Below are 13,611 nucleotides of genomic sequence, written 5' to 3'. Positions count from 1 at the left end.
GTTTTATGTTTAGTTTGACAGTCAAATTTACCTGGGAGTGGCAATAATTTTGGGGGAATTGTTCACTGAGTGGCGGCACGGTGGACGACCGGTTAGAGCGTCAGCCTCACAGTTCTGAGGACCCGGGTTCAATCCCGGCCCCGCCTGCGTGGAGTTTGCATGTTCTCCCCGTGCCTGCGTGGCTTTTCTCCGGGCACTCCGGTTTCCTCCCACATCCCAAAAACATGCATCAATCGGAGACTCTAAATTGCCCGTCGGTGTGACTGTGAGTGCGAATGGTTGTTTGTTTGTATGTGCCCTGCGATTGGCTGGCAACCGGTTCAGGGCGGAGCCCGCCTCCTCCTGCCCGGTGACAGCTGGGATAGGCTCCGGCACGCCCGCGAACCTGGTGAGGAGAAGCGGCTCAGAAAATGGATGGATGGATGTTCACTGAGTGGCAAACTGCTGCTTGTTGGGAAGTGCGTTGAGTTCACCGGTGCCATGCTTGTATGATCTCAAATTTGTCCTCATTGTGCCGCCGCTCAGGATAAAGAGCAGCGAATCTGAGTGTCGTGAGGTCAAGCCGTCAAGAGGGAACGACCAATAGATGACTTCTTGTTCCACTAATTCCTTACACAGTAAAACAAGCCTTCTTGGAAAACAGCCATTTCAATAAGTCTGCATTACGTCGAGGGGAGCTTGAAAGCAGTTTAGACCAACCCACTGACCCGCCTTACACAGCCCACCCCAAATCCTTCCAGTCCGCCCCATCACACCACCTCACTTCATCACAATTCCGAGTAGAACTGCTGGCATAGCCGCACTCGGAAAAAAAAAAAGAAAAATAATCATGATTAATGATGTCTGAATTCAGGTCTTTTATCTGGTGGAGGGAATGCATTTCATCATACAAACACAATCCTCATTTTCTCTGTAGCACACGTATTTCCACCATTTCGCCCTTCAAAATACTGACTGTTTCAATATTAAAAGTAAATGTTATATTTGAAAAGGATATGCAATCTTCTGAATTAATACCTCTTCAAGGTCTCGCCACAAAATAAAGGTTCGCGCATATCCACAGGGACCCCTCAAACGGCATTTCTAATGACGAGAAAGAGCGAGCAGACAAACAAATCCACCAGCGGGTTTGAGGCTTGCATCATCGTACCACACACACACAAACACACACACATCATCCGCACTGTGTGGAAACGGGAGCGTGGACCATCATTGTCGGGCCGCGGTAAGGTCTTAAAAAAACATTTGTCATGGATTATCCACATTGCCAGCTAAGAAATGTCAACATGGGGACGACCGCTACCCAAACAAAAACTGCTACCGTAACTTCACATACAGTAATTCCTCATTTATCGAGGGGGTAAGATTCCGGACCACCCCCGCAATAGGTGAAATTCGTGACGTAGCGACCACGCATTTTTGGGACTATTTATACATCTATTAAAACTTTATGAACCTCCCCACACTCTTATTAATCTCCCCCCCCCCCCCCCCACTCCTATGAATCACTATCATACACTTATACAAAAAAAATAAAAGAAATAACTGAACCATATCAAACCATTCTGCTTGGTGGATACAGCATGTAAAAGCTTTTACGGTAAACTGAATGTTCACAATTCCGTGTTCTCATATTCATTATTGTGTGTAAATGTGAGTCAGTGACTTACACCGTTTGTGTAAATTGCTAGTGTGAAATATTTGTCTGCCCATGTGTGATGTGATGTGTGATGTCAGTTTGTGGCAGCATATTATTTAGTCGGACCAGTATGCTAGCTGTTACAATTGAGCCTCACGTGAAGGTGGTTTGTTTGTGTTGAACAATTTCACTCCTGAATGCAAGAATTTATGTGACATGGGTTCATGATTGTGTACACGCTACAAGTATGGTGTTGATGTTTTAATCATCCTCTCCATTATTGGCAGATTTTCGCTATTCGTGGCAAAGCTCTGTCCCTATCCCCCATGAACGGCGGGTGTTCACTGGACAGTATATCCATCCTTATGATTGACTGTAAGGTTTGAAAGCAAACTGTCGTGCCACGGGGAAAAATCAATTGTCTTGATTGAGAAAAAAAAAACATGATAAAGACAAACAAACTCAAGCTGTACCATTCTTTTCCGACGGAAGACTTTGCAAGGAAACTTTGTCCATTCACCGTGCTCCATCGGGAAATGCTTGGACTCGCCTCCGCCCCGAAAACAAGAAGCTCCTTTCTTACGCTGGCGCTGGGCTGAATGCTTTGCTTTGCCACCCGCGGCCCTAAGAAAACACACACACCCTTCACCCTGTCGGCACCCCCCCGCACATAGTGGATCCTATTAATGCAACGCTTTCTCTGTGTGAGTGTGGCTACCGCTAAAGACGATGGGCACGTAAAGCCAAGGCAAAGACAAAACAGTTTGCACAACATTAGTCGAAAAAAACAGTTTATGTATATCGGGATGGGAAGCCAGATCAGCATCACACTGCGAAATGTGTTCTCCCTCAACTGAAGGCACTCCACTGCTGCCTCAGTGTAGTCAAGGTCGAAGAAAACAGGTGCCTCATTGTCATACTTAGGTGGAAGATGAACAAACACCCTGTAAAGTCAAATCACTGATGTTTTTCCCAAGTATGATACATGTTTGAGGACAATAGGTTATATGCGCAACCAACGTCCGCATAGGTCAAAGCACGTCCTACCAGCTCAGCTAAACGGTGGAACCATACAGCAGGAGACCAGAGCAAAGCACCCGTAGGAACTTGAAATGTCTGCAATGTCTTTTGTTTTACACTATCACTGTCTTCAAGAGCTACCCAATATGACAACATACAATGTTTAGGCTTTGTTGCCGTTTACGTATGTCATATCCTATATAACTAAATGATATACTGTACATGTATTTAAAGACGTAAAACATGTTTTTTGTTTTTTTTTAAAATTGGCAAGTTTGGCGAATGCGTAGCCCCTGATTGAGGAGACTTGTTGCTATGGCAAGTGAGAAGCCAGAATCCAGACCTGCTTTTTTCGAAACCCCTCAGGTGACTTACTTTAAGTAGACCCTCAGGTGTGATGTTCTCCATAAACGTGGCACCTCTCTGTGGAGCCTCTTAATGATCGCTGCTAAAACTGTTCAGGTGTCTGAAGACACAACAAAGCATGCCTTTTATTGTGGAATCCCCAACAATAACGAGCGCATGCTTAATTACCTTCTCGACTCCCGGGGCTAAGGCAGAGCTCGGCATTGAGAATTATGTTGCGAGTTCAATAGCGTGTGTTCAATGCCACACCTTATCATGCATATTTATCGACATTCATATTTCACGTTGGGAAATGTGAAGCATAGCCTCTTTGTTTCCCACAGGATACAGAGCGTTTAAGCAGCAGCGTCTGTTTATATTTGCGCAACAGGAATTAGTGTTAACTATTCCGTGTATTTGCCAACCCTCACTTAGCGAACATTGCTGAGATTGTATCCGCGGCACTTTTTTTTTTTTTTTTGCGCATGATTAAGTTTTAACAGTGCGAGGACGGCTTTATTGTTCAATTTGCACACGACGATGAAACATCAGCATTTTTTTCTGCTTCCAGACAAGAAGTCGCATTTCATAACTAATTAAATGGAGCCCTCCCCTGCCAGTCGCGTCCACTAAAGGGAATTGTTTGTATCCAAGTGTCAATATATTAAATCACAGGGGCTAATGAGTCAGGTCATGGTTTTCTTTTATCTTCACTCTTGCATGTACACATCTTCATCAGCTAACAGTCTCCTTAAATGGGGCCTGAGCGGGCTGGATTGAGCCTCCATGGGTGCGGGCCAAGTGAGTCTGACTGGACTGTTTAATGCTCCCAGCCCCGCCCCCTTTCCACATAATCCCACTCGCAGGAGAACACGCATCATCGACACAAGCATGTTATCATTTCCCAGTGCTGTTATTCTCTTGTTATGATGCTTACAGTTCCAATCTAGCTGCGCTAATTGTGGGATTTGTGCATTCTTATTTTCCCTTTTTTTAAACAATGCTAATTTTGGTGCCTTTTCTCTCCAGTTGTCTCATCATTTGTGCCGGCGAGACAACAAAAGCATATGAGAACACACACATGAGCCCTATTATGCAATTACCATGCAGCCCTCCTGTGATTATTTAAACTAATCTGACTGATTTAAAATATTCACCATAATGTAGTATCTGAAGCCTTTGTCCCTTGAAATTAGCATCCAGAGACAATCTGTGCATCGAACTACGGCACTTGCGATGGATAACAAATATTCCATTTGTACACAATAAAATAGGATTCATAATTCTCAAGTAAATCTTTCACCAGTAGAAATAAAGTAGTTCTCACTTAAGGCCCTTTGTTAATACAGTGATGCCTTGAGATACGAGTGCCACGGCTTCAAGTTGTTTAATGCCACTCCCAGTTGAAATGTATTGGCACACTAAACTACTATATTGTATCTTTAAAACAACACATAACTCTGCCTTAAAGTCTGCTAGCTAACACAGAAACACCATAGATGGGCTAATAGTATCGATAGTTGGGGTGTTATAACCCTTTAAGTAGCGGTTATTTCAACAGAAACGGTGAATCAACACGTACACGGAGAATATAACAATAGTCACAGGCATATTTTCGTATTCCTCTGAACAACAACAACAAAAAGACTAATAGTACTGCAGTTTACTGAAACACAAAGTAGTTGTGAAAGTCTTCTTCATTCGTGTCTGCATGACTGCATTAAACTGAAAACACAATCCAACCCTTTGTGATGTTTTTGTGGACGGCTGGAACATTGATGTCATCTGTGTGTTTTGTCATCTATCTCATCTTTTTCCTATCACGAAAGCAAATGTGCCCTGCTGTTTACGTCCTGTAAGAAAAAGCTTAACGAGAAAGCCTTTAAAACCATTTGTGTGCCTTGGACATCAACGCAGCAGTCTTTTGTCCTTTAGTTTGGATATGTGCGCATGTGACGAGCAGACAGTTGCGCTTGGCTATCAAAGTGTCTGCAATTGCTGAAACTATTGCGACACGAGTTGACTTTGCTTTTCATCGAAAGTCGTTATCGCGCCGGTTGTGGGACTTCTCACAGTTGGCACGAGAACACCTCACCTCATTTCAAGCCTACGGTGTGATGTTATTATTTTCACTGAAAAACAGTTGCATTTTTTTTTTTTTTTTTGATTAAAAGAGCTCCACTGTTTCATGTGCTTTCTCCTGCCTGTTTGTGAAGATAAAGTTCAGCTTGACCTTTGAGCTACTATTTATTCTCTTGATGTTTATATCAGTGTGTGGTGTCCTGCGTTGTCATCTCTGCGAATGTGCGTGTGAGCATGCAACAGTGTTTTATTGTAAAATAAAAAGCGCCGCAGAGGGGAATACTGTTAAAAGTGTGCTAAAGATGAGAGGCAAAACAAAATAGGGCAAATGGCGTTTGCTCATTATCGTTCTGTTTGCGGAACAACACAGTTAACTTTGGAACAAATCCCTCCTCGGCTAATATATATGTTTATTTTTTCACGTGTGGCATTAAGTCCTGTGAACAACTCGAGACTAAATCAACTCAGCGCTAATCTCATCGTAAAATTGAATTAGTGCCAAAAACAAGGATCGACTGACTGAAGAAAAGAAAGAACACGCACAAAGCTGTGAGCTGACATTTTCAATAAGCCGCTAACATTGCAATCGAAACATCTGCTATCTTTAAAACAAGTGACATTGTAATCCCGAAGGACAAAGACTAAATCCCCCCCCTCGCTCTTGTAAGAACAATGAGTAAGGATGAAGAGAGCGGCCACTTGATTAAACCGCACGCGGCCTTGTTCGCGACCTCTTGAACTAAACCAAAAATCGACTCACTTCTGTCAGATTCCCTTCGATCCGCATGCCAGGAAAAAAAATACTAAATACCTTGAAAGAGCAAATGGAGCTTGTCAACAACGGTCTCGGGTTGCAGCGCCCGTGGTTTTACTGTCCGGACAGTTTACGATTCCCACTGATGTGATCGCTTGCCTCATCAATACGACGCCTCCAGCGACATGCATTATTTTACGTTTCCTCCCACAAGCCAAAACAGGAGGACTTTGATGGCCAGCGAGGTCTTCAATAAAGTTTAATGCTCTCCGAGCAAGCGGCCGAGTAACTCAATCCCTCAACACCACTCGTCGCTTCCCTAAAGGTCTGTGACATACAGACTGGAAGCTTGTTTGCACGATTAAATAAGTCAAAGGTGTCACGTATTAAAAATTTTTTCTGGGCAGTTTTAATCAAAGCAGAATGTTCAAGGTGCTGTTATCTTTCACCACACTGGATGTGTTAAGAGGAACTGCGTTAAAGAGAGCCCCTCTCTACCTTAACCTGAGAAAAGAAATAGTGTTGCCTCGAGATACAAGTTGAATTTGTTCTGTGACCACGCGTGTAACTCAGAACACTTCTAAAATCTAAAAATCATCTTTCCTCATTGGAATAAATGGAAATGTCATTCATCCGTTCCAGTTCCCCCCCGCAAAATAGAAAATCTATGCCTTTGTGGTCTTTAAGCAAGAAAGTATAGCACTCTATAATATTGTACTTTATGAAAATATATAGTAATTGAATCGAATATGAAGAATTCAATCATTGGTGCTTCTAAAACCACAACTATCAATGCTAACCATTAGCGTGTCAATTCTACAGAAAAGTGGACTTTCCTAAAGCAAAGATATGTCGTTGTTTTGAATGCACAATGTGGAATTGTCTTTTTTATGTTTAGTTTGAGAGTGGCATTCAACGGATTGAATATTCTTTCTTTTGATTAATTGTTCAATATCTGCCAAACTGCTGCCGATTTTGTGCTTTTTTTTTTTTTTTTTTTTTTTTTTTTACTTGTGTCATGAAGTAATTGCGGACTTCAGGGAGAGACAGTCAGAGATAATCTGCGGCTCAAAGTTGTCTTCGCAAAGAATTTCTTTGTTCAAGTGCTTGGAAATGAACATTTTGGACGACATCCTTCCACTCAAAACTGCATCAAGTGGAATTTCAGGTGTCATTTACCTTTAACTACATGACGAGACTAAGTAAGGGCCACTAAAAGTGCGATGCATTCAGGATGGACCTTTCAAGTGGAAGGCCCTTCATGGCGACACTAATACCAGCACTCAGTAGTGCGGTTTGGTACTTCATTGGAGAGTGTTTCCAAGACTGTTTAGTGTGTTTTGATTCTGCAGAGGGGGATGCAATGTACAATATTTGAGGTCGTAAAAATGTTTGCCGAGCACGTCCGCCTCACAGTCGAGAGGTTCTACGTTCAAATCGTAGCTCCGCTTCTTCCTGTTGGGGTTTGTATTTTCTACCTGGGTTCTTGCTTGGGTGCCCTCCGGGTGTGCCAGCTCGCTGCCACGTTCCAAATATATGCTCGAATTTATTGAATGCGCTAGCTCAGTGATTCCCAAAGTGCGGTACGTGTAACCACAAGTGGTCCGCGGGCTCCCACTAGTGGTACGCAAAAGAATCACGGCCCAAGTACTTTTCGGTTGTATTTCACTTTAAAGTTGCATACATTTGCATTTGATCTTGAAGAACATTTATTTAACTTTTATGTGCAATATATTTGTATTTAATCATTGTTCAATACAGTTTTTATTTCCCTATATTTCAGCGCAGTACAAATGTTCAAACTGGATAATTTTGCAGTGCTGTTCTAGACTGTCCAGTTGTGTGAATGTGAGAGCGATTCATTGATTGATTGATTGATTGATTGATTGATTGATTGTCTCTCTTTGCTGTGCCCTGCGATTGATTGCCTGGCAACCATTCCAAGGTGTGCCCTGTCGCCCTACGTCAACTGGGACAGGCTCCAGCTCACCGGCAATCCTAATTAGCACAAGCGCTATAAAAGATGTTTAGATAGTCGACTGTTGTCGTGGCCGCTTCTCAAGAATATTTTGAAAGAAAGATAAAAATGTTGAAAGATCCACGAACAGGAATTGGTGCCAGTAGTCGAACGACGACGGCAGTTTTTCTTTCACTGCGTTTTTGAAACGTTTCGGGTACAAATTGACTGAAAACACTTTGAATTGCAGGCCGAGCATATCAGTGGAATCAGACTTCCATTTGAATCCTACATTTTCTTTTTTGACTGTGCTTGAACGTTTCTATGATGACTGTTGTAATGCTGATGAGTGTATTCAAGATTCCACATGTTATTTAGACTGACTTAAGCCTTGTCAAAACAATTGAAATGATTGAAGGGAGCCACCAACCATCCATCCATCCATCCATTTTCTGTACCGCTTTATCCTTACAAGGGTCGCGGCCGTGCCGTAGCCTATCCCAGCTATCTTCGGGCGAGAGGCAGGGTTCACCCTGAACCGGTCGCCAGCCAATCGCAGGGCACATAGAAACAAACAACCATTCGCACTCACATTCACACCTACGGGCAATTTAGGGTCTTCAATTAACCTACCACGCATGTTTTCGGGATGAGGGAGGAAACCGGAGTGCCCGGAGAAAACCCACGCAGGCACGGGGAGAACATGCAAACTCCACACAGGCGGGGCCGGGATTTGAGCCCCGGTCCTCAGAACCGTGAGGCAGATGTGCTAACCAGTCGGCCACCGTGGCGCCGGGAGCCACCAAACGTGGAAAAGTATGTGCAGATATCTTGCATGCGCCGCATTAGCCTCGTTTAGCCAGGGAGGCTTGCAACCTTGACCACATCAAGCGATCGTCCCTGACGCGCTCAGTACGCTCTGCCTTCACCGGCAATGCTCCGCCTGGGTGGTCCTTCGCTGAAACAGTTCATACTGTATCACATCAGGCACGCACAAAAGCAAACTGATAACTGTGAAGATGACGGAATGGAAAGAAAGAAACCATGCGGCAGAATGGCAATAAAAAATGGTGGGTTCTGCCAAAGTGTGCCACGTTGGCCTTGTGAGACTGACTGACTTTCAGAGGCATTTACCAGCCCCTTTCATGTCGCCCACCTCCGGGCTCTGCTCCATCTACTCATTAGATCCTGTTACTTTTATGTGTGTGTTAGTTAAGATGTGCTAATTATTCTCCCCTGTATTTCATAGCACCCCCAATCCCCCCAGCCCACCCGATGATGAGTGTGAATAAGCGTTAGCGGGACCCAAAATTTTAAGATAATGTTATTTTACCTTTTGTTTGGGTCAGATATTGATTGCATGGTGACAAGAATGTGGTAGGCATGTTCAATTAGTTTGCACCGGGAAACGTGAACTGACCTGGATCTGCTGCTGTAGGAGGTTGATCTTATGCTGCTGCTGCAGAAGCTGCTGCTGTTGTCTGGCAATCTGTTTGGGGAAAGGAAATGAGATGGGAAATCAACAATATTTATCATTGCGTGTGAACAAGGAGGAGAAAGTTTGCTTTCGAGATATTAGTGCACATATTTACTGTACATGCTACTTTAACTTTAGGAATGGGCGGTCTTCTTTACCAGATAGTTTCTTTTCATATAGATGCTACTTTGATATAGCGATTGAATCCTAAAAATGAAATGAGTTGTGAACCACGTTGTCAAAAGATCCTAAATGATTTAAAGGGCAGACGAAGCAAGGTCCCGCAATGTCTGAGTGACAATCAGCCACACGGTAATCCTTCTCATTCCAGCGCTCTCCTTCCCTACATCCGTGCTTGATTGAGCATGACAACCTAGTTTTAAGTGTCATTTAATTTTCATTTTTAAATATAATTACAAAGTGTTCACTGTAAGCTATCGTCCGTCTGCAAATGTGTCAAGATTAATTTGCGTTGGCTCCCTCACGAGTGTCAACAGCTAATTACTGCGTCGCATGGCGATGGCTTGATGACATTCTCGCTCTCAGCGGGCTCCCTCGGCCTCCGTCTCTCTCCTCCCCCAACCCCCCGCTCTATTAATATTCCGCCGATTTCAAATAAGATGAAATAATAAAACATCTTAGGTGACTGTTCCTTAATGCCACAATGTCCACAAAGCCCGCAGAGTTGAATGTAGTTTGCAAATGAACATCATGGATTGAGAAAGAAATCAATACAGCTAATGTATTATTAGTGTACTTTAAGCAAATGCATCACTTCAAGGTATATGGTGTATCTGTTCATTTAGCCCAGCAAGGTCTGGGAGTGTGCTGAGAAAACTCTGAGTGAACTCCTTGCTGATAATTGACTCATAGCCATTAGGCTGGCTGCTGATAATAAAAGTGTCGCCCGTGTGGATAGTTTGTGTCCTTATTTCTTCCCAGACATTAGCACACTTCATGGCCTCTGCTAATTTGCTGATTTGTACAATATGGCTCATTGGCCTGATTTGTGCCAGCCTCGTTCTAATAGGAGTCCATTTATAAGATCTAGAGGACGTCCGTGTTTATATAACATTTAATTCTCACATCCCATTGCATTTCCTACTACAAGTCATAATAAAATTTTTCTTGCCGTAGAGCACTAATGTGCAAGAGAGCATGACTATATAGAAAGTAGCATCTACTGAGTCGTATATTATCCCCAATTCCTTGTATGGAGTGTGATTTTATTGATACGCCAGACATGAAATTCAATAGGAAACATTGTGTTAAGTGGCACAGCTTTTCAATGTATTTAATGCATGTTAACACCAAAAGCATACGGAATATGCAGGAAACCAGCTTCGACAGTGAAAGCAGTAATCCAAATTGTGTACAGGCGGTTGGGGGTCTCGACTTTACCTGCTCCTGCTGCTGACGAGCCAACTCCATTTGCTGCCTCTGCTTCTCCATTTGTGAGGCGGCCAGCTTCTTCTGTTCGTCGTGGGCGGCCAGGAGCTGCTCTCGGAGGCTGATCAGCTGGCCGATCATTGTGGAGAGCTGGTGTTCCTTCTCTGCCAGGCTCTCGGGAGTACCTAGGAAAGAGAGATAGAGAAAGGCACACGTCAGGGCGGCGGAAAGTGTCAAGTGATAGAAGATCATCTGCTAGGATGAAGGGAAAGGTTTGTAAGACAGTGGCACTGAAGAGACGACAGCAAGAAGAACTGAAGCTGGTTCTCGTTCGCAGTGACCAGGTCGGATAGGACTAGAAATGAGCTCATCAGAGCGACAGCCAAGGTTAGATGTTTTGGAGACAAAGTAACGCCTGATTCACACACAAGTATTTTCAAGATTAAAAAAATCCCCCCCCCAAAAAATCTGGCATTTAAAAGTTGTGGTCGTACTGTGTGCGTTCTGCTCCGATAATCTCAACACAACACTGATCTAGAATCAAGTCTTCCAAGGCAGAAATCTCATGTGATCTACAAAAAACAAGAATAACAAACACTTCTGGATATGTTGGGTCGATGTGTTCCGAGTGTTTCCGACGGGACCAGAGGCGGGAGTGTTGTAGAATGGTGATGTCGTTAAAAATCAATCGCTTTGGAAAATACTTCTTGACATCTGGGGAACCCACTCCAACCATCCATCCATCCATCCATTTTCTGAGCCGCTTCTCCTCACTCGGATCGCGGACGTGCCGGAGCCTATCCCAGCTGTCATCGGGCAGGAGGCGGGGTACACCCTGAACTGGTTGCCAGCCAACCGCGGGGCACATACAAACAAACAACCATTCGCACACACATTCACACCTACGGGATTCAATTTAGAGTCGTCAGTTAACCTAGCATGCATGTTTTTGGGATGCGGGAGGAAACCGGAGTGCCCGGAGAAAACCCACGCAGGCACGGGGAGAACATGCAAACTCCACACAGGCGGGGTCGGGGATTGAACCCGGGTCCTCAGAACTGTGAGGCTGACGCTCTAAGCAGTCGCCCACCGTGCTGCCCGGGAACCCACTCTTATATAAAAAAAAAATAATAATCAGGGAGGACGTTTTTCTTTTCTTTCTTTTTTCATAGGCACGTCAATGTTCCTCATTCAGGGTGCTTTTTTGATTGTCTCTATTCCATTCCACATCACAATTCATATTGTCGTGACTGAAGAGTACGTGGCTTTCACCTCTCACAAGATTTTTGGTCATAAATACTGAACGTTTAATATTTAGTATTGTACGCCCTGACCCATTTCGGGCCCTATTATTGGGACAAATATTAGACCATAAAATAATCTGATCGTCTGGCGTTTGTCATCTTCAGTTGGGAACAGGTCAAATCGGGACAAAAACAGCCCGATTATCTTGATGTGTGAACCGGGCCTTACAGAGACCAAACGCCAAACCAGACGCCGATGGTTTGGACACGTCCAAAGGAGAGATAGAGAGTACTTTGTTGAAGGATGATTGGAATCGGGCTGCCAGGCAAGAGAGCTCGCGGGAAGACCTACACTAAGTAAAGGTTGATACTAAATGTAGTGTGGGAAGGGCCGGTGGATATTGGAGAGGAGATAGGCTTAGATGGAAAAGGATGAGGCGCTGTGGCGACCCCTAATGTGACAAGCCAAAAGAAAGAGAAGAAGACAGACATGGGGGGAAACATACGTGATTCGGATCTATTGTAGAGGGAAAAGAAAAATAAAGGTTGCTTGTAGCTGTGACAAAACAAGCCAACAAACCATCTGAATGCTTTGTAAGAAAGTCTGCCAAGTGCCTTAGCTAAGTGTGTCCTTCGAACCATTAAGGAGTGCGTGCTGCACACACCTACTGTATCATACAGAATATATAGTACAAAGAAAACCGCACGCAGAGAACCTGACTGCAGCAGTGTTAAGGTCACACAGTCTGTCATGAGCCCTTTGATTGTAGCTGGTGGTTATAGCTTTTAGAAGAATAAAGGGAAGTAATTGTTCCTTGCGGAGACAAAGAGCTGCAGGGAGCTGTCTAACTCAGGTGGCAACTCCAGTCAGGAAAGTCAGGCTGGTTGTGAAGAACATATTGAAGCCTGATTGACTAAGATCCCAAATCACTAGCGCTAAATTGCGTGTTCAATCAGTCGAACAGGTTGCGCGTGCTGTCGGAAACAGATGTAAAAGTGATGGAGACAGTCGTATTTGAAAAAGGGTTCTGAACTTCAGGTAGCTCTTATGGTTTTGGCCATGGAGAGCACCGCTAGCGCAAAATGAAGTTTGAACTCATGGAGTTGACGTATTTGTGGAAGAGGCAAACAAACATTACTAAGTTACAGAAAAGAAATCTATAGCTCTGATCATTTGGGCAGAGCCAGCAACCGTATGAAAAGCCTGTTTTGTTTGATTGAACTCAGCCCGAATAAGTTGCAATTGGATTTTTGTTGTGTGTAGGGACAGCACACCAGAAAAACTCTTCTGGGAAGGCGAGCACCAATTGTCACACTGCGCTGTAAAGACCCACAGGCAAGTTGAAGGTTGAAAGGAGTTTTGTCATAGGCAATATGGCATGACTCCCTCTTGTGACTGGAACATTCAGAAGCTCCGTTTGCCTACGTTGCTCCCAGAACATCCGAAATGAACTTCACGGCAAATGTTGCGCATTTGGCAGATGCAAATCTCTGTGCGCCGGGGTAGTTGATCAGCTTCCACATCTGTTTGTGTGAGCAGTGTTTGTGCCTAGTTTGCGCCGGTTTTTGCACACAGACTTTTACAAAATTAGCCTCATATTGTTTGCGCAGGCTTAAAAGTTCAACTCTATGACAAGAAGTATGCAGTCAGGTACGTTCAGCTCTTTCGGCGGCCATACGTCCACAACGCTCGGCTGCACAGCT

At 44.0% G+C, this 13,611-nt stretch overlaps 1 protein-coding gene across 4 annotated transcripts in view; it reads right to left on the bottom strand.

Annotated features, from left to right (window-relative positions):
• Window positions 1-13,611, bottom strand: part of sox6 (SRY-box transcription factor 6) — a 151,818-nt gene that overhangs the window by 56,003 nt on the left and 82,204 nt on the right. For all 4 annotated transcript variants that reach the window (XM_061670893.1, XM_061670895.1, XM_061670894.1 and 1 more), the window contains 2 exons: window positions 10,676-10,848; window positions 9,218-9,286 (listed from right to left, as the gene is read on the bottom strand). In XM_061670893.1, the coding sequence (XP_061526877.1) occupies window positions 9,218-9,286; window positions 10,676-10,848 (242 nt within the window). The remainder of the gene's footprint in view (window positions 1-9,217; window positions 9,287-10,675; window positions 10,849-13,611) is intronic.

The sequence above is a fragment of the Phycodurus eques genome, chromosome 2, assembly GCF_024500275.1.
Source record: "Phycodurus eques isolate BA_2022a chromosome 2, UOR_Pequ_1.1, whole genome shotgun sequence".
NCBI classification, from domain to species: Eukaryota; Metazoa; Chordata; class Actinopteri; order Syngnathiformes; family Syngnathidae; genus Phycodurus; species Phycodurus eques.
This window is presented reverse-complemented; position numbering and strand designations above follow the sequence as displayed.